General features: G+C 46.0%; 1 protein-coding gene across 2 annotated transcripts; it reads right to left on the reverse strand.

Moving 5' to 3' along the window:
• Positions 1-11: 11 nt before the first annotated feature.
• LOC127556882 (zinc finger protein 420-like) lies at positions 12-21,740 on the reverse strand. 2 transcript variants are annotated; one of them, XM_051990379.1, is made up of 5 exons: positions 19,547-21,728; positions 18,409-18,526; positions 10,372-10,498; positions 9,340-9,435; positions 12-4,258 (listed from the first exon to the last, which is right to left on the reverse strand). In XM_051990379.1, the coding sequence occupies exons 2-5, from the start codon at positions 18,439-18,441 to the stop codon at positions 2,178-2,180; spliced, it is 2,337 nt and encodes a 778-aa protein (XP_051846339.1). In that variant the 5' UTR covers positions 18,442-18,526; positions 19,547-21,728; the 3' UTR covers positions 12-2,177. The 2 variants fall into 2 exon arrangements, with proteins under 2 accessions (XP_051846339.1, XP_051846340.1); XM_051990380.1 differs by lacking the exon at positions 12-4,258 and adding an exon at positions 4,277-6,042 and having other exon boundaries at positions 19,547-21,740.
• Positions 21,741-23,706: the final 1,966 nt, after the last annotated feature.

A 23,706-nucleotide genomic window follows, 5' to 3' on the forward strand; every position in this document is an offset into this window, starting at 1 on the left:
TATTCTATTTCCTTTTCTTTCTTTTTTTTTTTTTACTAATCTCTGCTCAAAGTCTGTAGATAGTTTTCTAATTATTGTCATCTGCATTTGGGTCTCGAACTTCCCTGTTACCATAATAACTATTTATGGCTGGGTTTTTAATTTTTGTTTTTGTTTTTGTTTGTTTTGTTTGTTTGTTTGTTTTCTCATTTTTCTAGCCTATTTCTTGACTTTGAATTTCATGTTAGAATTCTGCTTTGCTGCTTTTACTGATAGTAGGGGTACGTAAGCTTTTTGTGCTTCCACAGTGATGTGATCCAGGTAAAGATATAATCATTGCCCTCTTATTCTGTGCTCTGATTCAACTTAACTGCACTTCTCCAACCTAGGATTCTGATCAGGGACTGGTTGATGGGTGACAGAGCTGCCAGATGTCTCCTGATTCTTGCCCAATACTAGCTCTTTTTCTGACCAGAATGGTCTCCTTATTACCCCAGTGCTGCTACTGTGGGCTCTAATGTCCATAGCCAAAGATAATTTTAGGGCACCAAATTCCAAAATGATTCCCACCCCAGTGCCCACAGAGACCTTTTTATGCCTTCTTTTTATGTCCTTTTAAGTTATCCTGGGCTGCAAAAAAAAAAAAAAAAAAAAAAAAAAAAAAGATTCACTGAGAACTTTGTCTTTTTTTCTCGTGATTTATTTAGGTACATTTGTTTTAGTTGTTAAAGACAGGTATATTACAAGACTATACAAGCATTCTGGTCTTATTCCACCACCTTGGATCCCCACTCATTTTCTTTTGTATATTATGTACTTGATCTATTGAATTTCTCAAGCTTTCCATTTAAAAATACTACAAAATAGTTTGTGCTATAGTTTCAGTATAGTTCCTGTTAGACCTCCATCATAGAATGTTGTAAGAGGCTGTGGAAAGAGACATGGGAACACAGATTTAGAGCTGAAAAAGACCATAGAAACTGAGTCCAACCTCCTCATTTTAAAGAGGGGTAAAGTGAGGTACTAGGAGCTTATTCCTTGTCCAAAGTTACAATTACAGAGTCTTTGAGGCAGAATTTTAAGCCAAATCTTCCTGACTGTAAATTCAGTATCCTATCATTAAAATACACTGCCTTCCTCTACACTGTTTTGAACATCAATTTCAATTATAAGTGACTAAACTGTCTATGCTATGACTAATGACTATTCTAAGAGATTTATGACCCAAAGAATAATAATAATAATCACTAGCATTTAAATAGTCATTTCATGCTTGCAAAGAGCTTCATAGACATTACCTCATTTGATCCTACCATCAGCTTTGAGGTGTTAAGAGTATATACATTTTACAGATGGGGAAAATGGAGACAGTTGCCCATGATCATGGATAGTAAGTGTTAGAGACTGAATTTTAACTCGTCTTATAGCCCCAAGAGCAGCGCTCTATGCACTGTGCCACCTACAAGTCTAAAGAAATCATTACAGAGCTAAATTTTTGAGAGTTACCAAAATATTTATACCAGAATCTTTTGTGTCAACAGAGAACAGAAAACAAATGAGTATTAATCAATTAGAGAATAGATGATGAAGTTACAGCATATGAATGCTATGGCCTATTTTTGAAGAATAATGAAAAAAAAACAATAGTATTTCAGAGAAAAATTCATACATTCATAGGGTTTTTCCATAGTATGAAATTTGGGATGTCTAATTAGGTCTGTGCTGAAGCAAACTATTAAATAGATCCCAAGTTTTATCTCTAACATTGTTCCATACATAGGCAAATATGAATCTATGTCAAAGTTTTCCTACAATCATTGCTTTTATAAAGCTTCTTTTCACTGTGAATATTCTGGTGTTTAAGGACATTCCTCTTCAGCAATATGCAGTTCACCATTGAGCACAATCAAAATCTTTCTTTATTATGTATCATCTGATGTAAAGGAAAATATATTTGACTGAAAGTCTTCCAGCATTAAGAGTCCATATTGAGTGTACCACTAGTATGAATTTTCTGACATCGAACAATCTCTATTTGAATGTCTTTCCCCACAAAATAATTATAGTTTCTATCTAGTATTCATTATAGTGGTAAGATTTCTATCTAGTAAGGATGGGAAATATAGGACGACTGTTAAGAGAAGGCTTTATTTATCTATTTCATCTCACTCAATTAATTATTTATATTCATAAGGTTTCTAGTCAGTGTGGACTCTCTGATGTTCAGCAAGACTGGATCTGTGTCTGAAAGTCTTTCCACATAGATTACAGTAAAAAGGTTTTTCTCCAGTGTGGATTCTCTCATGTTCAACAAGATTGGAGCTGCATCTAAAAGTCTTTCCACACTGATTACATTCAAAAGGTTTTTCTCCAGTGTGGATTCTCTGATGATCACCAAGACTGGAGCTCCTTATGAAACTCTTTCCACATTGGTTACATTTATAAGGTTTTTCTCCAGTGTGGGTTCTCTGATGTACAGAAAGTCTGGAGTTGAATCTGAAAGTCTTTCCACATTCATTACATTCATAAGGTTTCTCTCCACTGTGGATTCTCTGATGTTCAGCAAGATTGGAGCTGCATCTGAAAGCCTTTCCACATTGATTACATTCATAAGGTTTTTCTCCAGTGTGGATTCTTTGATGTACAGAAAGTCTGGAGTTGAATCTGAAAGTTTTTCCACATTTATTACATTGATAAGGTTTCTCTCCAGTGTCATCAGTCTGATGTTCAGCAAGATTGGAGCTGCCCGAGAAAGCCCTTGTATCTTCATGAGATTCATGAGGTTTCTCTCGAGAATGAATTTTTTGATGTTCAGCAAAACTAGACCTCTGTCTGAAAGTCTTTCCACATTCATTACATTCATAAGGTTTCTCCCCAGTGTGGATTCTCTGATGTTCAGCAAAACTGAAGCTCTGTCCAAAAGTCTTTCCACATTCATTACATTCATAAGGTTTTTCTCCAGTGTGGATCCTCTGGTGTTTCGCGAGACTGGAGCGGAATCTAAAAGTCTTTTGACATTGATTACATTCGTAAGGCTTCTCTCCAGTGTGAATTCTCTGATGTTTAGCAAAACTGGATCTACAGCTGAAAGCCCTTCCACATTGCTTACATTCATAAGGTTTCTCTCCAGTGTGGATTCTTTCATGTTGAGCAAGACTGGAGCTGCATCTGAAAGATTTTCCACATTGATCACACGCATAGGGTTTCTCTCCAGTGTGGATTCTCTGATGTACAGCAAGACTAGCCCTCTGTGTGAAACTCTTTCCACACTGATTACATTCATATGGTCTTTCTCCAGTGTGGATTCTCTGATGAACAGCAAGACTAGAACTCTGTCTGAAAGTCTTTCCACACTGATCACATTCAAAAGGTTTCTCTCCAGTGTGGATCCTCTGATGTATGATAAAGGATGAGTTCTCAACAAAAGTTTTGCCACATTGATGACATTCATAAGGTTTCTCTCCAGTGTGGATTTTCTGATGTTCAGCAAGACTGCTTCTGCATCTATAAGTCTTTCCACATTGATTACATCGATAAGGTTTCTTTCCAGTGTGTTTTCTCTGATGTGCAATAAGAGATGAGTTTTCACTGAAAGCTTTACCACACTCATGACATCTATGAGATTTCTCTCTAGTATGAATCCGTTGATGGGAAATAAGGGATGACTGTCGCTTAAAGGCCATTCCACATTGCATACATTTATGTAGGTTTTCCCTAATATGAAATTTCTGATGACGAATAAGGGATGAGTGTCGCTTAAAGGATTTATTACATTTATTACATCCATATTTTTTTTCATTTTGAGTTTTCTGATGATCAACTAGCTTTGAATTTTGTCTAAAGGCCTTCCTACCTTCATTATCAACATAGTGCATTTTCCCGGTATGACTTTCCTGATGTTTAATTAGGTCTGAATTCAAGTTGAAGACCATCTCACATTGATTACATTGATAAGTCTGTATTTCAGAAAGCTTCTCATGAGACTTAACAACCTTTCCCTGATCAGTAAAGCTTTTCCTACATTTACTGTCCTGAGAGCAGAGTTTCCCTGAAGTCATTTTCAAACATGGAATTAAAACATAACATTGTCTCAAACTCTTTCCATCTTTATCAAATTGAGAGTAACTCTCTTCTTTTTTCTTCATCTTGGTATCAGAGTAACAGATTTCTCTTAAACTGTCACAGTGACCATCATTCACCAATCTTTGGTGGTGTGACTCTTCCACAGAAATGCATCTCTCTGAAGCAGTCTCCCTTATTTCAAGCCTAGTCTCTTTATCTGAAGGAAACAAAGAAACAAACATATATAGGGACACATGCACAAATATGTCTTCTTCCCTTTATTGACAGAAAGTAACTAATCTATAATCAATTGCCCTAAAAAGAGAGAAATTTTCAAACTTAAATGGGCAGAATCAATCATTTTAAAATTCCATCTGCCCACATCCCCAGGATGATGTAATGTTCAAAGAGCTTTGCATACAACAACATGATCCTCACAACATACCCACCACACAGGCAGGCCCAGTATCTTCATTACACTTACAATTCAGGCCATGATTTATGAATGGCTGACTAACCTGATCAACATTCTTACAGTTGAGACTAAAACTCAAACACTGACTGGGCATGCTCTGTCCATAGTATTAGATATCCTTTCTGCATTGCACCTTTTTAAAAAAAATAAAAATTATTTTATTATTTCATGTTCACTTGTTTTAATTGTAAGCATGTGTGCAGGATATTGAATATAAACGGCAATTTAAACAAGTGTCCAAGTAATATACTTGGTATGTCAGTAAAATCATTTTAGAGATACTGCTGCACATGTATGATTTTGTAAACTGTATGAGAAAAGTTCTGTAAAATTAATTTGCGTTCAGACATCTTTGAAATATTAAATTTGGTTCAACTTTTAAAGGTATATTTCTTGTCACACACTGTAGTTAATTTCATTATGTTTACTAAAAATGGTGACTGCTGTTTTTACTTAACTATTTGGAAAACAGTTTCATTGGGAAGGCATCATTTCACCACCAAGGGGGCAAGAATTGCAAAGTCCTGGGAGGCACACAATGCCTCTGCTCTGGATCTTTCCTCTTTCCACCCCTTTGGAAGATCTCCATCCCATCTGGAATCTTTTCTTCAAATGCCTGTGGTTGTTTACATCTCTTGTGGGACTGTGGTCTTCCCTATTTCTCTTTATTTACCAATTTTAATGCATTATTACAGGCATTCTTTGTTAATTTTGTATGCTAAGCTAACTGTGTAGTAATTTTCAATAAATATATGCTCCTGACTATTTTAAGGAAAAGTCCTTTTATTCCTATGCTCTCAAGTGTTTTTATTAGGAATGGCTGTTGGATTTTATCAAATGCTTTTTCTGCATCTATTGAGATGATCATATGGTTTTTGTTTGGTTGGTTATTGATATAGTCAATTATGTTAATAGTTTTCCTAATATTGAACCAGCCCTGCATTCCTGGTATAAATCCTACTTGGTCACAGTGTATTATCCTGGGGATGGATTTTCTGTAATCTTTTTGCTAATATTTTATTTAAGATTTTAGCATCAATATTCATTAGGGAGATTGGTCTATAATTTTCTTTCTCTGTTTTCAGCCTACCTGGTTTAGGTATCAGTACCATGTCTGTGTCATAAAAGGAGTTTGGTAGGACTCCTTCAATCCCTACTTTTTCAAATAGTTTATTTAGAATTGGAGTTAATTGATCTTTAAATGTTTGATAGAATTCACATGTAAATCCATCTGGTCCTGGGGATTTTTTCTTAGGGAGTTGTGTAGTAATTTTCAATATTGGATCCAACTTTTCTTATATTGTATTCATCTCTATAGATGTGTGAAATTGGAAACTGATAACACATTTTATTTTGTATTATTTAATTACTGATTGAAAATTATAGCTAATCAGAGGAGTCAAAATCGTGGATCGAATCTAGAGCTGATTATCTGGGCCTCCATGGTGAAGTTTGTAGAAGTTTAACTTCCCTTTTCCTATGGCTTCAAGACTGATCCCAAGGACTCTGAATTTGTCAAGTTGTAGCTGCCATTGAAGGAAGGAAGGGGGTAATGCAGAGGAGTCAGTCTGGTCCAAAGAAGTTTGCCCATCATAAGGCTTCTCAGAGGATGTTAGTCAGCTGTTTTCTCACTACCTTAAGTTCTAGAAATCCCTCCATGAGTGAGCCCACCTCCACGTTAGACCAGTGACAGTCTGAATTTCATTTACATCACTGATATCTTAGACAATCAATTGCTATAAAAGAGCTGATCTGACTGTCAGATGGATCCCTGGATACCAAGGAGCCATGGGATCCTAATTATTGGCAACTGCTAATCTTGCTAACTAACTGTACTCAGACCTTTGTGCCTCAATTTCTCTTTATCACAGATTTTTAGCACAACTGGTATCCCCAATGAGAGTCTCTAGTCCCCAGGATCACTTTTCAGAAGGACTCTTCTTGGATGATTGTCCTGGAAGCTGGATGCCACCTTGGGCCTTGAGCTAAATTTTCTCTGAGCCAGATAAGCTCCTGAATAGAAGGATCCTTATCAATAAACCAACTAGGAAAGTTTCTAGAACTCCTAAACAGTTATTGGAGAAGGAGAATTGAAATGGACAAAACAGATTTTAAATCGATTGCAACACTAGATTTTTAGTAAAGATTTCAAATAGGAAGAAAATTCATAAAGAAGGGAAGATTGAAGAAAATTTTGTAATCCCAACAATTTTTTTTAAGTGTTATTTAGTCAAAGCAAGACAGCTCTTCAGCTGTAATTTTCCCTTTCTGTTAAGTGGGAGGGGGCCAGATATATATTATATTGACTGAGTCAGATTGAATATAAAGTCATTTTTGCCCTGGCCAGGAAAAAAACGCTGAGGTATGCCCCTCCTAGATTCATTAGTTCATTTTTTTTTTTTTATTTATTTAGATTTTTTGGACTAGTGAAAGAGGAGATTCTTTGCCTTAATCACTAGATGGGCTGCCTTCCGTCAAACTGAAAGAAGACTTTATTAAGAAAGCCCAGGTTTCCTATCACATCATCTGGGACCATCTCCAGGAATCCTGATCTCTCTCTGGCCACTGAACCCTGATGGCTCTGCAGGGGAATGTGACCTTGCCCGGCCTCACTCCCTTCAATCCAAGTCACTTGCATATCATGGTGTCACCATCCTGGTGCCATGGACCTCCTCGAAGGGCAAACACCCAGTGAGCCAAAGTAAAATCCCTTTTCAGGTCATCAACAATTGACTACTTAAATTCATTATGTGTGATCGGCTTATAAATTGGCTCTGTCATAAAGGAGGATGGACTGTGGGCAATCCTCGTACTCAGGACCGGCTGGGACGAGTGGGAGATGCCCCACTAGTGATTGCACCAAAGGGTCAATTATGGCAACTTCCTAATAATTCCTCTCCCTGCGTCCCCTTTGATTATTATTGCTGATTTCCCATTTAATATCCCAGGACAGGGCGGAGTATTTCCATGAGAATCTTCTTGGAAAAACAGCTAGAGAAAAGGCAAGTTGTCAGCTTAAATGGGAATGATGAAACTGTTCTACAAAATGAAGTGGGCTTTGGTCCAGGACTGCTAGAGATTCAGCAGATGAAGAAAAACTGACTCTTTTAAGGAACAGCAGAGATCCTCCTAACTACCAGTATTGGTGATCGTCACTGAGCTCCAGCCAATGTCCCAGTCAGGGATGTGCCCATTCTCTTGGAAATGGGTGGATTAAAGAGGCTAACTTTGAGAAGGAGACAGATGGCTTTGTCTCCAAAGTCATCCTGCTCATTGCCCAAGATGACATCCAACAGTGAGGAAAATTAGAAATATCAAGAAAGAATATGACATTTTGCAGTTGTGCTAAGTGAGATTTCTTTGGGTTTATTTGACTACCACATATAAAATCTACGTGGTTATAAGCAATTCTAAGGGCTCCAAAGAACAGTTAACACATATTAAACCTTTACAGTATTTCCAACCCCAATTCCTCCAAAAAGGATGAGGAGACATGTTCCTTAACTTGGCCATTAGGTCCAGAGCCAGAATTTTTACAGCCTTTGTGGAAATGATTCTCTAAGTCCTTGTTGTATTTGCTCCATTTACAAATAAAGAAAGTTGGAGTGGAGAAGGCTTGGTTGAAATCTTAAAAGAGGGATTCAGACACATAGGTCTTTCCTCTTTCCATAACTCGAGTGTTATTATCACAACACTGGCTGTGAAGTGAGCACTGGTTAAATGGTCCCTATTGTGACCGAGTCGCTTTAAGAATCTGAAAGAAATGGACTTTTATGTAAAGCAGTGTAGAAATGTGTTTAATTGAATTAATGTCACCCAAAATATGTTCATATTTTATAGCACATGAGACTGGGTAAAATTTTTTTCTGAAGTCCTGAGCAACACTATTAGAAGGGCAACATCCCTTCATGATGTGTCTTATACTGTCTCGTTTCTTTAAAGTGGCGTTAATTATTGGGTTGATTATGAGGTATTTATTCTTTAAAATGGTTACTAGTAAAACAAACAAACAAAGAAACAAACAAATAAATAAAATGGTTACTAGAGATCAAACTTCCTAATCACCAGAGGTCATTGAGATCTTATTAGCTCAACTGCTTAAATAAAATTAAAATCTAAGAAACTAAACCAAAGTGGAACTATCAGGGAGGCCCTTATTGCTTCTAAAGACTGTCAGATTTATGTAATCAAGTGACATCTTTAAGTCTGTCTCATCACAACAGACCCCAAATGTAGAGATGCGACTTTCCCATTAGGAGTTTGCTGCTCCTAAAGCCTTTCTCGGAGCTAGTCAAGGCTTGGTGAAATGATGGCAGCCTCGCCACAAGCTATATCGAGTGACATTTGGGTACTTGGGTAATCTGCTGCTACTCTGAGTTTTTATTTCAGCTCTTGATATCTGGCCTTTCGTACGGCGGGAAATGCCACGTTTCCCTGCTGTCTGAGGATGTCTGTCTCTGGGCAAACTGAGAGAACAGCCTTGCTGAGGTCAAGGGAGGATCCTCTCATTTAGTTCCTCCATCTGGATAAACTAGAGCTTCTCCCGCCGTGGTATATCTGAGGCTGCCTGTTATGTATGCCCTTTGGTTCATGCTTATTGATGATGACTTTTACCTGAAGTCAAATGGAACCAAGGAACACTTGGTTCTTCCCTTTTTCCTTGAATGACAAATTCTATTGAGGAAGCCAAGTGTATGATAATGTCTTACTTTTTTCAATGTAACAAATATCATGGTGGTCCCGCCCCCAGTCCTGCCCCCTCCCTGAGACTCGGGGCTGCCTCTTGGGAAACAGCCCTCACGCACCTGCTTCCCCTCACTCACCTGGGCAGGGGCCACTGGGGTCTGCTTGCTCAAGAATCCACGGACCGTCCCCTCGCTCAAAATGGGAGAGCAAATCTTCTCTGGGAAGAGGAAGTCCTGGGCGGGGGAACAAGGCAGGGATGAGGAGGAGGGACACTTGTGCCCTGGTTCTCTTTAGAGCAGGGGGGCAGGCAAGGAAGTCACAGGGGGTCCCCGGGACTCCCCAAGAACCTCCACGATGTTTATTGTTGGGAGCTTTGGTGGGGGATGGGCAGGAGATCATTGGAAGCTTCCTTCCTAGAAGGGGCAGAACCAGGGATTCCGTTATCTAGAAACCAGAGGCAGCTGGGGGGGAGGGGAGAGAGCTGGGGCTGGATTCAGGAAGCGCTCGGGGTCTTATGGGCCAAGAGCCAGGCAAGTCACTTAACCTCTGTTTGCCTGAGTTTCCTCAACTGTAAAATGGGGATAATAATGTCACTGACTCCCTGGCTCCTCCTGCAGAGCGGATCAGATCATGTTTGGATTTGGGTTTTTTTAAGCCTCTAAAACCAAGTACATACAAATGGGGATTGCCCTCCTTTGCCATCATTTGCACTGGAATTCTGGGAAGGAGGAGGGGAAGAACAAGGACACGCTTGCTCCCAGACTTCTGAGAGACGGACCAGGTGCTGGGAGCTGCCCACTGCTAACAAGAACCTCCCAAAGGCCAGACCCGACCCAAACAAGCAGCAGCTCCACTGGGAGTGAGGGGGTTCCAGAGAGTTGTCAGACAGCATTCATGCAGAGGGAGGTTAGACTGGTCCCCTCCGTGCTGACTCCCAGGCTGAGGTTCACCCTGGCGTGATCTGTGACCTCAGACTCCCCAGAACCACTAAGAGGCCACAAGGGAAACTCCCAGCTTTCCAACCCAGGCTGCAAACACCTTTCCCAGGAAAACCCTCAGCACTCCAGTTTTTTCTAAGCATTGATAAAGGCCAGAAACCCAGCACGCTGAGGAGGGGACGAAGGCGGTCCCTTGGAGGGCGCCCACGCAGTCCTAGGGGAAGCCCTTACCCAAGAAGAGAAGGTTCCAAGCGTTCTCCAGCATGACCTCCTTGTACAGCTCCTTCTGGGAAGGGTCCAAGAGGGCCCACTCCTCCAGGGTGAAGTCCACGGCCACGTCCTTGAAAGCCACCGACGCCTAAATGATCAAAAACCACCGGATTTAGAACTGAGACTTCAGAATTCACCTCACTCAACACCCATCAATTTACAGAAGGAAACTGAGGCACTGAGAAGGGACTCATCCAGAAGTCATACACTTTGTGAGCGTCAGAGCCAGTACTTAGAACCACATTCATGGTTTCATTCATGAAAAGCCTGATGGGACATTGAGGAATTAAAAGTTGGGATAAAATTAAGAAATGTCATTATGAATTGTCTCCCTGTGTTAGGATTCTTACAAGGTCTAAATCAGTGGAATTGATAGAAACAATAATGATCTAATTTAGCATGGTACTTAACAGTTCTCCAGTTCACTAATGTCCTTAGTACTTGTTGGAATCCTTACAAAGTATAAAGTCATCGGAGTTGATAGAGACAATAATTATCTAATTTAGCCTGGTTCACTATGATTGATCTGATCTTACAAGGAGAGGTTATGGGCCAGAAGAAACAAGGTACTAAGTCACACCTTCAATGGACAGCATTTAAGCAAGAAGCTCTTAGGCCACAGAGCACTCTGGGAGATTGAGAGCCAGGAGCACTCTGGGAGATACAGAAGCCCTCTCTCGGAGGCAAGACAGATTCATTCCAACTTTGCCCTTGGCGCTGGCCTCCTGCACTTCCCCCACTGAGACCAAGGCTGGTCTGAAAGACTCTCCAGAAAGCTGCCCAGTCCCAGGCAAGGAGACAAGAGATTCATTCTATCTTCTACCTTTGTGCTGGCTGGAGGCTGAAGAAAGCAGAGCAGAAGCAAAGGACAAAGCTGCAAGAGCTCTTAGAACCAAGGAGAGAGACAGGCCTCTAAGAAAGCTATATTGAAGGACGCAATAAAAGATCAGAACTTTTAGCACCTGGCTGCATTTGGGTGATTATTACTTTTAACTGAAACTAAGGCTGCCTCCAGAAAACCTCCCCGAGAAACCTGCTCTCTCCCAGAGAACCATTTACATAAAAGAAGACCACCACAAGTACTTACTACAGTTCCACAAGATTCACACCTTTAAGAGAGCATATATAAGGAGGAGCCACTAAAGGGCAAGCCCACTCTCGGAGGTGGGGACAGATTCCTTCATTTTCCACCTTTGTGCTGGCTGGAGGCTGAAGCTGGCAGGGGCAAAGGACTAGCGGCAGGAGCTCTCGGAACCAAGGCGAGAGATAGGCCTCTAAGAAAGCTAACCGGGCCCCAGGAAGGAGACAATACTTGAAAGAGAAAATAAAGGATCTGGAGTTTAACTCCTCACTGCATTCAGGGTGATTATTACACAGAACTGAAACGAAGGCTGCCTTCAGAAGCCCCCCAAGAAACCTGCTCCCAGAGAACATTATATATTAGAGAAGACATTACATCCCTGGAATCAGAGAAATTATTTGATCTATCAGAGATTTCTGAGGATCCGTGGAGGAGAAAGAGAGAAGCTGTTGTGAACTTTCTTCCCAATTAGAACAGATCTAAGTGACATGTTATAAAGAAAACTCCATGAAGGGTTGGTGGGATGCCATGAAATACTGTGTACTCAGGGGGTTGGATAAGGATGCTCACTGAAAAGAGAATAAAGAAAAAGAAAAAGATGTAGCTTATTTTCTGAGTGGGTGAAATAAAGTCCTTAAAAGCATTCTTAAAAGGAATTAATCACAATCTGGTCTGAACTGAGTGGCGTGAGATTGTTTCCATCAAGGGAAAATCAAGATATCTATCATTATACTGAGGGCTTGAAGTTACTGCTCTGAGGATGCTGTGTTGTAGACAAAACATTTGATGCCTTTGTTTTGTGATTGCTTTCATTTGTTAATGGGAGATATTCATTCATTTTGATATTTTGTAACATAGAACTAAGAGTAACTAAGATGGGGATAAGAGGGTCTTTCTTTTACTAATTGAAGTAGGGGTTTGATCTAATTTATGTCAGTTTCCACATGAGAAATGAAGGATCTAAACATACGCTTAGAACTCTAGAATTCGGGAGAACAAGAGTCCAGAGGAGTAGTGGTGGACTGATGAACAATATACAGTCAAGTTTGATCAGATCTGAAAACATGTTGATACCTGGAAGGCCAATGTCTTTCTGCAACCTGTTCGATGTAGAAGAGAGCTTTGGGGATGTGCTAGGGATTTGATGGTCTGCCATCTCATTTTTCCCCATTTCCATTATATAGTGATATGATTTTTTTTAGACTTGATATTTTGTGGGGTGACTCTGGCGAGGAGACCAATTCTCTATCATGTGGATAAAATTCTAATTTTTTTCACCATTCTGATCTCGAAATCAAGATTTGTGCTTGGTTTAGAATCCCTGTTTCATCTTTAACTTCATTTATTACTATTATTTTTCGGCTGAAAAATTGAGTAATTTATCGATCTTTTCTCACATTTTTAGATTCTCCAGACTTTATGTACTTTTCTTTTTCACTAAAGTTTTTGAGTCACTGTTCATTTCAGTCTGGGTTCTCACTATAGTAAGGCAGATATTCTGTTGACTGATGATTGGTAACCTAAGTCACTCCTAACAGAACTTCCAAATTTCTTTCCCTTCATTCTGCAGCTTCTTTCCTTCTCCATCCTCTACATCCATTCTTTACCATGAACTTTGAACTCCATTTAAGGAGAGAGCTCAGGTCACACATTCACTCTCACCTGACTACACTACTTTGAAAGGAAGCTTACTGTTACAATAACCTCATCGTCCTCTAGCATCAGTCTTGCTACTATACTGCCTTACTACCTATTGCCTCCCTGATCAGAGGGTAGGGCCATGAACTCCCAAACTCTTATTTAAGGAGAGAGCCCAGCTCTCATCTCATTTCTCACATGGTTGCAGTACTTTGGGACTCTGATTTCTCACCAGGCCCTAGTTTCTGGTCACTTAACTTCTATTCCTTCTCCACTTTTCAGCTTCCTCTTGTATGTTGTCTTCCCCCTTGAGGATAGGAACCCCTAATTTAAATTCCCAGCCTTTAGCACAGGACCTAGCACAAAGTGGGAGCTTAAGAAGTATTTATTGACTGATGAACACTCAGTCACTCTATCAGCATCTTGTCCCTTCCCTTATTTTTCTTTCGTAACTAAAGCTGCTTAAACTGTGGTCCTCCTGTCCCCGCTTCCAACACAATATCCAGTCACTCTCCTATACTCATGTCCAAAAGAGACCTTAGCCCCTTCCCTCCTCCTATCCGAGGAAGCATCATGCTCCCACCAGCCGGTAGCATCACTCGGGAGTCCCCGTTTCCTCTCCTCTCTTATCCAACTAATCGCCAAATTGCAACATCTCTGAGACATGCCCCCTTCTCTCGGAAACTGCAAACACCTTGGTGCAGGCTCTCGCCACCTCATCTTTAGACTATTGTTATAGCCAGCTGCTGGAGCAGCCGACCTCAAAATTCTCCCCACTCAGGTGGATCAATGGAACAGTTGTGAGCCACCATAGTAATCTAGTGTTTGATAAGCCCAAAGACCCCAGCTTCGGGATAAGGATTCATTATGTGGCAAAAAGTTCAGGAAAAACTAGGAAACAAGATGGCAGAAACTATATATAGACCAACATCTTATACTATACACTCAAGTCAAAAGAGATATATGACTTGGACCTAAAGGATAATCGCAAGCAAATTAGGAGAGCAAGGAATACTTTACCTGTCAGATTTATGAAGAAGGAAGAATTTATGAGCAAATAAGAGAGAGAATTAGATTATAAAATATAATTATGAATGAAATTATGGAATGTAAAATAGCTAATTTAGATGATACAGAATTTTAAAGGTTTTGCATTAGCAAAACCAAGGCAACCAAGAACAAAAGGAAGGCAGAAAGGTGGGAAGCATTTTCTTTTTTTTTAGCAAGTGTCTCTGATAAAGCCTCATTTCTCAAATATATGGAGAACTGAGTCAAATTTGTAAGAGTACAAATCATTTTCCAACCGATAAACGGTCAAAGGATATGAATGGCAATTTTCAGATGAAGAAATCAATGCTATCTGTAGTCAGGAACAAACCATGATTGAGTAGAGACTTGGAAATTAAAATAACTCTGGAGATACCATTTCACTCTTATCCGATTGGCTAATATAACAAAAAAGAAAAATGACAAATGTTGGAGAGGATGTGGGAAAATTGAAATGCTAATGTATTGTCAGTGGAGTTGTGAAATTATCCAACCATTTCTGGAAAAGAATCAAACTGCTCATACTTTTTGATCCAACAATATTACTGCTGGGCCTATATCCCAAGGAGAGATCATAAACAAGGAAAAAGGACCCAAATATACAAAAACATTTATAGCAGCTCTTTTTGTGATGGTAAAGAATTGAAAACTGAGAGGATGTCCATCAATGGGCTGAACCATCGTAGTATATGAATGTAATGGAATATCATTCTGGTATAAGAAATGACAAGAAAAATTATTTCAGAAAAGCCTAGAAAAACAGAGATGAACTGAAGCAAGGTGAAGTGAATAGAACATTATCAGTGACATGATGTGACGATCACCATGACAATTGAGCTCTGTTCAGCAACGCAACGATCCAAAACAATTCCAAAGGACTTGTGCTGGAAAAGGCTACCCACACCCAGAGAAAGAAGAGAACGTCAGAATGCAGATCGAAGCAGGCTGTTTTCATTTTATTTTCTGCCACGGTTCTTTGCTTTTGGCTTTGTTTGTTCTTTCACAACATGACTCATGTGGAATCGCACATCTGTAACCTCTATCAAATTGCTTAGAGAAGGGGGGGAGAAAATTGGAATTAAAAAAAAATTTTAAAGGAATGCAAAAAATGGTCACCACATATAATTGGGGGAAAAAACCCCAACCTGGCATTATTTTAAAAATTAAGATCTCCTTACTCTACCGTATCTTCCATTTTGTTGACAAAGTTCTTTTCCTAAATCACAGGGCCAATCATGTGACTGCTCTACTAAATAAACCCAATGACTCCCTACCACCTTTAGCATCAACTACAAATTCTCTTGCATTTAAAGCCCATATTGAGCTACACATCACCTGGGGGTGCAGTCTCTTACAGCTTCTTTCCCTCCCACACGGAGGCTGCGTCTATCTATTCTGACGGGCGCTCGTTATCTCCCCCAACAGAATATGAGTAGGGGTGCTTTCCTTCCTTGTCGCTAACTCTTACATCTAGTCCAGTGCCTGGGACATAATAGGTACTTAAAAAGTGCTGACTGGCGGAATTTCTTCCTCTTTCCAGCTTTATTATTCTGAAGAATTGACTTTCTTGAGTCCTGGGCCTAGAGCTAAGAAGGAGCCGTTTTCTCCTAAAGCTTCTTGCCACTTCTGCCTTCCCGCTTTGATTCCAGATGAGTGGGAGTGCTCCCAATTTCTATTCTCTCTCTTCCAGTCCTGGTACCCAGACCACCAAGGGTCAGTGGCTTTCCCCCCTTGCCTCCAGTCCGGGTACCCAGACCCCAAAGTGCCAGGATGCCCGCCCTCGCCGGACTTTCCCAGCGGCTTCTCTTCCCTCCCCAGACCTTTAAGCAGAGCTGTCGTGGTTACGGAGGGGACCGGGGAACGGGGAGGGGGGGGGGCGGCACGGATGGAGTCCCGGGCCTGGAGGCAGCGAGAGCCGGATTCCAATTCTGACCCTCGCTTGTGATGGGGTCCTGGGCCCGGCACCTCCCCGCTGGGTTCCCTCAGCTGTCAGCCCCTGCCTGGGGGGGGGGAGCAGCCGCCGAGTGGCAGGAAGGCCCCGGGGGGCGGGGTCTGCTCCCCCCCAGGACAGGGCCTCCAGACAAGGCTCAGAGGGGAGGGAATCCTACAGCCACTCTGAGGGGGGGCCTGGCCGCAGGAAGGCAGGAGGAGGGGGCCGAGGGGTGTGTGTGTGTATGTGTGTATTATGTATGTGAATGCTGTTTGTTATGTGCTTTTTGTGTTACATGTGTTATGTGTGTGCTCTGCGTGTTATATGTGTGAGTGCTCTGTGTGTGTTATGTGTCTCTGTGTGTGTTATATGTGTTATGTGTCTGTGTGTATGTGTTTCTGTATGTGTACTGTGTGTTATATGTCTCTCTGCGTGTTATATGTCTCTGTGTGTGTTATGTGTGTGAGTGCTCTGTATGAGTTATGTGTCTGTGTGAGTGCTCTGCATGTGTGAGTGCTCTGTGTGTCATGTGTGTCTCTGTGTATTATATGTGTGCATTATGTGTCTCTCTGTGTTATATGTGTGAATGCTCTGCGTGTTATGTGTGTGAGTGTTCTGTGTGTCATGTGTGTCTCTCTGTGTATTATATGTGTGCATTATGTGTCTCTCTGTGTTATATGTGTGAATGCTCTGCGTGTTATGTGTGTGTGAGTGTTCTGTGTGTCATGTGTGTCTCTGTGTATTATATGTGTGCATTATGTGTCTCTCTGTTATATGTGTGAATGCTGTGTGTTATGTGTGTGAGTGCTCTGTATGAGTTATGTGTCTGTGTGAGTGCTCTGCATGTGTGAGTGCTCTGTGTGTCATGTGTGTCTCTCTGTGTATTATATGTGTGCATTATGTGTCTCTCTGTGTTATATGTGTGAATGCTCTGCGTGTTATGTGTGTGTGAGTGTTCTGTGTGTCATGTGTGTCTCTGTGTATTATATGTGTGCATTATGTGTCTCTCTGTTATATGTGTGAATGCTGTGTGTTATGTGTGTGAGTGCTCTGTATGTTATGTGTCTCTATGAGTGCTCTGTGTGTGGCACGTGTGTCTCTCTGTGTTATATGTGTGAATGCTCTGCGTGTTATGTGTGTGAGTGCTCTGTGTGTCATGTGTCTGTGTGAGTGCTCTGCATGTGTGAGTGCTCTGTGTGTCATGTGTGTCTCTGTGCATTATGTGTCTCTCTGTGTTATATGTGTGAATGCTCTGTGTGTTATGTGTGTGAGTGCTCTGTGTGTCATGTGTGTCTCTCTGTGTATTATATGTGTGCATTATGTGTCTCTCTGTGTTATATGTGTGTTATGTGTCTCTGCACGTGTTATATGTGTGAGTGCTGTGTGTTATGTGTCTCTGTGTTATATGTGTGCTCTGTGTGTTATGTGTGTGCACTGTCTCTCTGTGTTATGTGTGTGCATATGTCTGTGTGTGTTATGTGTGTGAGTGCTGTGTTATGTGTTTCTGTGTGTGCATGTGTGTTATATGTGTGTATGTCTCTCTGTGTGTTATGTATGTGAGTGCTCTGTGTTATGTGTTTCTGTGTGTGTTATGTGTGCGCTCTGTTTTATGTGTTGTGTGTGTTATATGTGTGTGAAGTATGTGAGTGCTGTGTGTTATGTGCATGTTATGTGTCTCTGTGTTATATGTGTGCTCTGTGTGTTATATGTGTGTGCACTGTCTCTCTGTGTTATGTGTTGTGTGTGAAGTATGTGAGTGCTGTGTGTTACATGTTTCTCTGTGTGGGTTATGTGTGTGGGAGCTCTGTGTGTTGTATGTAGGTATGTGTCTCTCTGTGTGTTATGTATATGAGTGCTCTGTGTGTTGTGTCTCTCTGTTATGTGCTTTGTGTGTTATGTGTGTGCTGTGTGCATGTTATGTGTCTCTATGTATGTGTTATATGTGTGAATGCTGTGTTCTGTGCTTTGTATGTTACATGTGCACTGTGTGTTTTGTGTGTGTTGTGTGCTTTGTGTTACATGTGTGCTCTCTGTTACATGTGTGCACTTTGTGTTTTATGTGTTATGTTGCGCTGTGGGTTATGTGTCTCTGTGTGTGCATGTGTGTGTGTGTGTTATGTGTGTGTAAGTGTTGGGGGGGTACAGAAATGCCAGATGCCAAAGAACCTGTTCCCAACACAGCAGGGGCAGGCTCAGGGGTCACTCCCGTCCCGCTTTCACCCCCACTTGTATAAAACCCGGGGTCGGCCCCACAATCCTCCGGGCCAGGGAGAGGGCCTGGGCTGATGCTGAGCGCACTCACCTGGGGCGGGGGTCTGCGCCTCCCAGGGGCCATGGCTGCTGGGCGGGGCCTGGTCCTCAGATGGCTGAGCCGGGAGCAGGACTCGGGCGCTTCTCTCCTTCAGGAGCAGGAGGCCGGCCTGGGGGGATTGACAGAGCGTGAGACCCCCTGGGGGAGGGGGGGAGACTCCCACCAGCTGCAGGAGGGAGGCAGCAGGGGTCTCTGAACAGGAGACTTCCTCCCTCCCTCTTCCTGAGTCTTACCTGCCCCCCTCCCCCCTCCCCGCAGATCCCGGAGGCAGAGGGGGCTTGGGGATCCCAGACGGGATGGGAGCCTCGATGGCCCCGAGTCAGAGCGCCCCCTTCCGGTGGTTCCCTTTTCTGCTCAGCCAAACAGAAGCTCGGTCTGAAGGGGGGAGGTTGGGGATGGGGGAGGGGCTCGGGGATGGGGGGGAGGGGCTCGGGGAAGGGGCTGCCAGGAATGACGGGGGTCGCCTGGGGCTGGGAGACACAATCCTGTCCGGCTTGTCCGCAGGGGCCCGAGGGCTCTGGAAAAAGTGGGGGCAGGGAAGGAGGCGGGGGTGGGGGAGGGAAGGGGGGGCGGGGGGAGGGAAGGAGGGCTCTGGGGGGCAGGACGTAACAGAACTGGGGAGAAGAGGGGACACCTGAGGGACAGAAGGGGGCAGTAGGATCCGGGAAGCGGGCTGGCCGAGCTGGGGAGGGCTCCTGGGGGCCTCTTTTGGAGCTCAGGCCTGGAGGGAGAGTGGCGACAGCGTGCAAACGTCTGGGACCGGGCGGGAGCCAGCACGAGAACCCGGGGCCAGTCAAGGGAGGCCGGGCGGGAGCTTTGGCGTCTGCGTCCTAGGAAGGTCCCCGGCTAGGAGGCAGGGCTCCTGGGTCCCGAGAGGGAGCCGGGTCACGTGGGTCCAGATAGGAAGGCTGACGGAGACTGCCAAAGGGGGAGGCCTGAAGGCCGGGCAAGCGTGGCCCAATGGGACGGTGTCCCAGGAAGTCTGGGCCGTGACAGGGAGCCCGGACAAGGGGCGGCCGCTTGGGAACGAGCCTGGAGTCCCCTCAACTTGGGATCGGGCTGGGCCGAGGGACGGAAGCCTCAGGCGAGGGACGAAGCGAAGGGCCGCCCAGCGCTGGCCCGGACCTACCTGGGACCCGCAAGCCCAGGGCTGGCTCCGGGGCGGGCGAGGAAACACAGCCGGGAGGAAACACAGCCCGACCTCGGCTCCCGGCTCGGCTTCTGGCCAGTCCACCGTGGGGGGGCCGCCCGCCCCAGAGCCCCGCCCTTTCCTCCAATGGCTCCCGGAGTCGGGATCTCAGGCCCAGCCCGCCTCCCCTCCGTCACGTGGAGCGGCTTGGCCACTGGGATAACCCTTTTCCACTCGACTCCGCCCAGGCCCCCAAGCCCCACCCCCAGGGCTCAAGTTCCACGGGAGCGAACCACCCACCAAGCTGATCACCCGTGACCGTCCTCTGCCCACAGCGCCCCTCTCCCCGCTCTGAAACTCACACCTTCCTCCCTCAGAGCAGAGTCTTCTGACCTTCTCTTAGCTCTCCTCCTACAACACTCATCTTCTTCCAGATTAGGCTCCGGACCCCCCTCCCGCTATGTCCCTCCTCGGTCCCATCAGGCAGGGTCCCTGTCCTCTCTGCAGGGGCTTGCCCACCCCTAACTCACTCTCTCCTCCCCCTTTCTCTGATCCCCGAGCCAGGCTGAGTAGCGATATTTCTGGGGCAACAGCGGTGCGCCGTTGGATGGTTCCCCAATGTCCTCTGGAGAGGCTGACCCCGCTTGTGGCTGCCCCTGGCGGACCCCTCCAGTCCCTCCAGCTTTTGTCAGGATCTCTTTCTGTTCCGCCTGTTTTCATTCGCATTTGTCTCTTAGTGTTTTTCATGTGAGTGCTGGCGGCTTTGAACGCTAGGACGGAAGAAATCCAAATTATCGACGTACGCGTCCATAGTCACCGATCTCACACGTCAGAGGTGACCGGGACATGAAAATGACAAATGCGGACAGGCCCGAGGAGGAAACGGATCCGGTCATTTCGGGAAGATAATTTGGAGCTACGCAGAAAAAAAATGAGTTAAAAAAAATAAACTCAAGGGGAAAAATGCTCCAAGTCACTAATAATTATAAAAACGAAAATTAAACCGCTCTGATCCCGCCAATGCCCAAATTGGCCAAGATGACAAGAAAAAGGAACAAGTCGTGGAACCTCCGTGGGGAACCGGGACATGAATTCACGGCTACTGAGGCTGGGAAGCCCAGGGTTTGACTCAGTGAGAGCCAAGAATCTGAGAAAGAGGAAATGGCCCAAGTGCGGGAACACATCAAGAACGGCTCCCTTCTGCGATCCGAGACGCCCCCACCTAGGAGGGGGAACAAGTCCGCTAACTCTGAGGGATGGAAGGATGGGATGGCCAGAAGCTCCCGCTAGTTTTCAGAACAAAAGGCCGAGGCACGCATGCGCGACCAAGTCAGAATGGGCCCCCAGGGACCACAAGCGTGTGGTGAAGACGTCATCCCTTGTAATAACTGAGGTCACCACAGGGGGTCTCTCTAGTACAGTGGGCCTCGGGGTCAGGGGGTACGGGATTGACCCGAGGAAACGGCTTTGTCTGCTTGAATCATCCGGGAAATAGACAGTTTTGGAAAGAGGGGGCGCCCCACTTCCCCACCCCATTCCGGTCAGTGGAGGAGTTGGGGTACAGGGGAGGATAAACAGGGATTTCGGGGTGCACACGAGAAGAATCAGGTCGAAGGGTCCAAGGATCTGGGGCAGGGAAGGAAAGCTGGGGCGCCCTCTGGAAACTTGCCGTAGCCCCACCCCTTCTTGCCGCAGCCTTTGCTCCCGCGCATGCGCGGCTCCGGGACTACATTTCCCGTGAGGCTCGCTTTGCGCTCCATTCTTCCCCGCTCTCCAGTCCTATAGAATCTTCTCTTGGGCCACCCGAGCCCTTTCTCCAGTCCTTGTGCCCCGGAAGTCCTCACAGATCCCCAGCACCCAGTCTCTCTGGAGCATCTCTCACCCTCCACTGTAACCATCCCTAACTTCTAGTCCGTCCCGCCTCTTCCCCACCCCCACACCTGGACCAAAGCAGCTCTGCCTTCCCCTTCCCCATCCCCCACCAGCCTGGCCGTGACTCAGTCTCCCCCAGAAGCCGCCGGTTTCCCTCTACCATTTCCTCCCCCGCCCCCAGGAGAGTCTGGGGCGGAGAGGGGGCGGATGTTCCATGTTTATCTCTCCCGGTGCTGCCCCCTGGGAGCCTCACCCGGGATTCGCACTCTGGCGTCGGCGATCCCTCTGTGGTCAGCCAGCGTCCCGGACAGCGTGCAGAGTGCCTACTGTGTGCCACACTGGAGTCACTCACAAACAAGGAGCTTCCCCTCTAACCGAGGCTGTGTGTCTGGAGAGAGGAGCCCGGAGGTCGGGGGTGGGGGCGGTGCGCCTCTGGCTGAGGGGGCATGCTTCTGCCCCTCCCTTCCCCTGCCTGGCTGACCCTGCTTCCCCACCCCCCACTCACGCCGTGACCAGGGACGCCCCACGTTCTGCTCTGGGGCCTCTTGTCCTCCTGCTCCCTTGGTCTCCTGCCCCAGCCCCTCCCTCTGCGGACCTCCGCAGCGGCGGCGACCCCGGCGGCAGCGAGTCCCCGAGCCCCAAACTCAGCCCGTCCCCACTCCCAGCCCCTCCCTCACCCAGCTCGGCTGTCCTCTCCCGGACTCCCCGCCCCCCTCAGCCTCCGCCCGGGGCAGACTCTCCTCACCCTTCTTTATGTCCTGGCGCACAGCACATAGTAGGACTAACGAGGCCTCCCCTCCTCCCTCTGGGCCGGTTCCAGGTTGGCCACACTGACATGCGCCTGGAATGACGGGAGGGGGGGGAGAAGTGAAGGGGTGGGGCGGACCCTTCAGTCTGGAGGAGGAGGGGCAGGTGGGAGCTGGACTCAAGGAGGCCTTGGATGAGGGTGGGCAGGTTTCAGGGGTCAGGGACTCAAATGGGCGGCCTTTCCGGGGCAGAGTCCCCGAGGAGGATCCGGTTCCAGCTGAGAGTGGCCGCTTGGCCCTGGCGGAGTCCTCCTACCGAGTGTGGGCCGGACTTGGCCCCTTGGTGCCAGCTGTAGCCTGGAGAGTGGGAGCTCCCAGAGGCGGAGCTGAGGAAGTTGGTAGTTCTCTGGGGGGTGCAGACCCCAGACCCAAACGGTCTCACGTGGGCAGGCTTAGAGGCTCATGGGAGCCGGCCAAGCGAGTGGATAAGCCGCGGGTCCCAAGCCGGCGGTCCCAGGTTTGCTTATTTATTTGCCCTCGGCTTGGTCTGTTTGTGTCCCCACTGGCACCGCCCCGGTGGGGGAGAATGACCCAGGTTTGTGGGTGGGCAATCAGGTTTTTATTTATTTATTTTTGCTGAGGCAATTGGGCTTAAGTGACTTGCCAGGGTCCCACGGCCAGGAAGTGTCGTGTCTCCGAGCAGATTTGGACTCGGGTCCTCCTGACTTCCGGACAATTAGATTTCGGTTGTTTTGTCTTCTGAGGAAGGCTTTGGTTACTTCTGCTTTCTGCTAGGAAGCCACTTATTCTCAGCTGGCACTGTTAATAGATGTTTCAGAATCAGTGGGATCCTTGGGATTACCTAGTGGGGGCTCAGGGAGACATCAGGGTGGCCCGGTTCCCTTCGGGACCCAGCGGAGTCCCGTTCGCTCGGTGGTACAAGGCAGACTTCTGCCTTCCAAGCTAAAACCCTTGGATCCTGAGCTTCCTCCTCCCCCGACCTACCGAACTACCTCTGACCTCCAGACAGCGAATTAGACAGTGACCCCCGGCGCGGGCTCCAGGAATCCCGATGGCGCCTGTTCCCTTTGGGCCTTTCCCTCCAATTCTGGGGCACGGAAACCACGTGGAACCGCGGGCTCCAAAGGTGTGGCCGAATTTGCTGCCCACGTGAAAAACTCTACCCGGGGAAGCGGCCCCAGCCTCCGCCCCCACCTGGCCTCGTGCCCGCCCAGGAAGGGCAGCCGCAGAGTCCGCGAGCCGCCGGCAGGGGGAGCCTGCAGTGTCCGGGGCCCCCAGCGGCCCGGGACGGGACTGAGCGGGGCCACGTGGTGGAGCCAGGTGCATCGTGGGGTAAAGTAGGCGGCGCTGCTCAGGAGGAGCTGGGACTGCGCCCTGGCCACGCCCCCATCTTTGCCTCCGGGTCTAGGAAAAGAAGGAAATGGAAAGCTGCCTTCCCTGGCCCGGCCGCCGGGAGGGGCCCTTTTTGTGCCTTTCGGAGCGGAAAGCCTCCTGGGCACTGGGCGCTGCCAAGGGCTCCTT

The sequence above is a fragment of the Antechinus flavipes genome, chromosome 3 (assembly GCF_016432865.1).
Source record: "Antechinus flavipes isolate AdamAnt ecotype Samford, QLD, Australia chromosome 3, AdamAnt_v2, whole genome shotgun sequence".
NCBI lineage: Eukaryota > Metazoa > Chordata > Mammalia > Dasyuromorphia > Dasyuridae > Antechinus > Antechinus flavipes.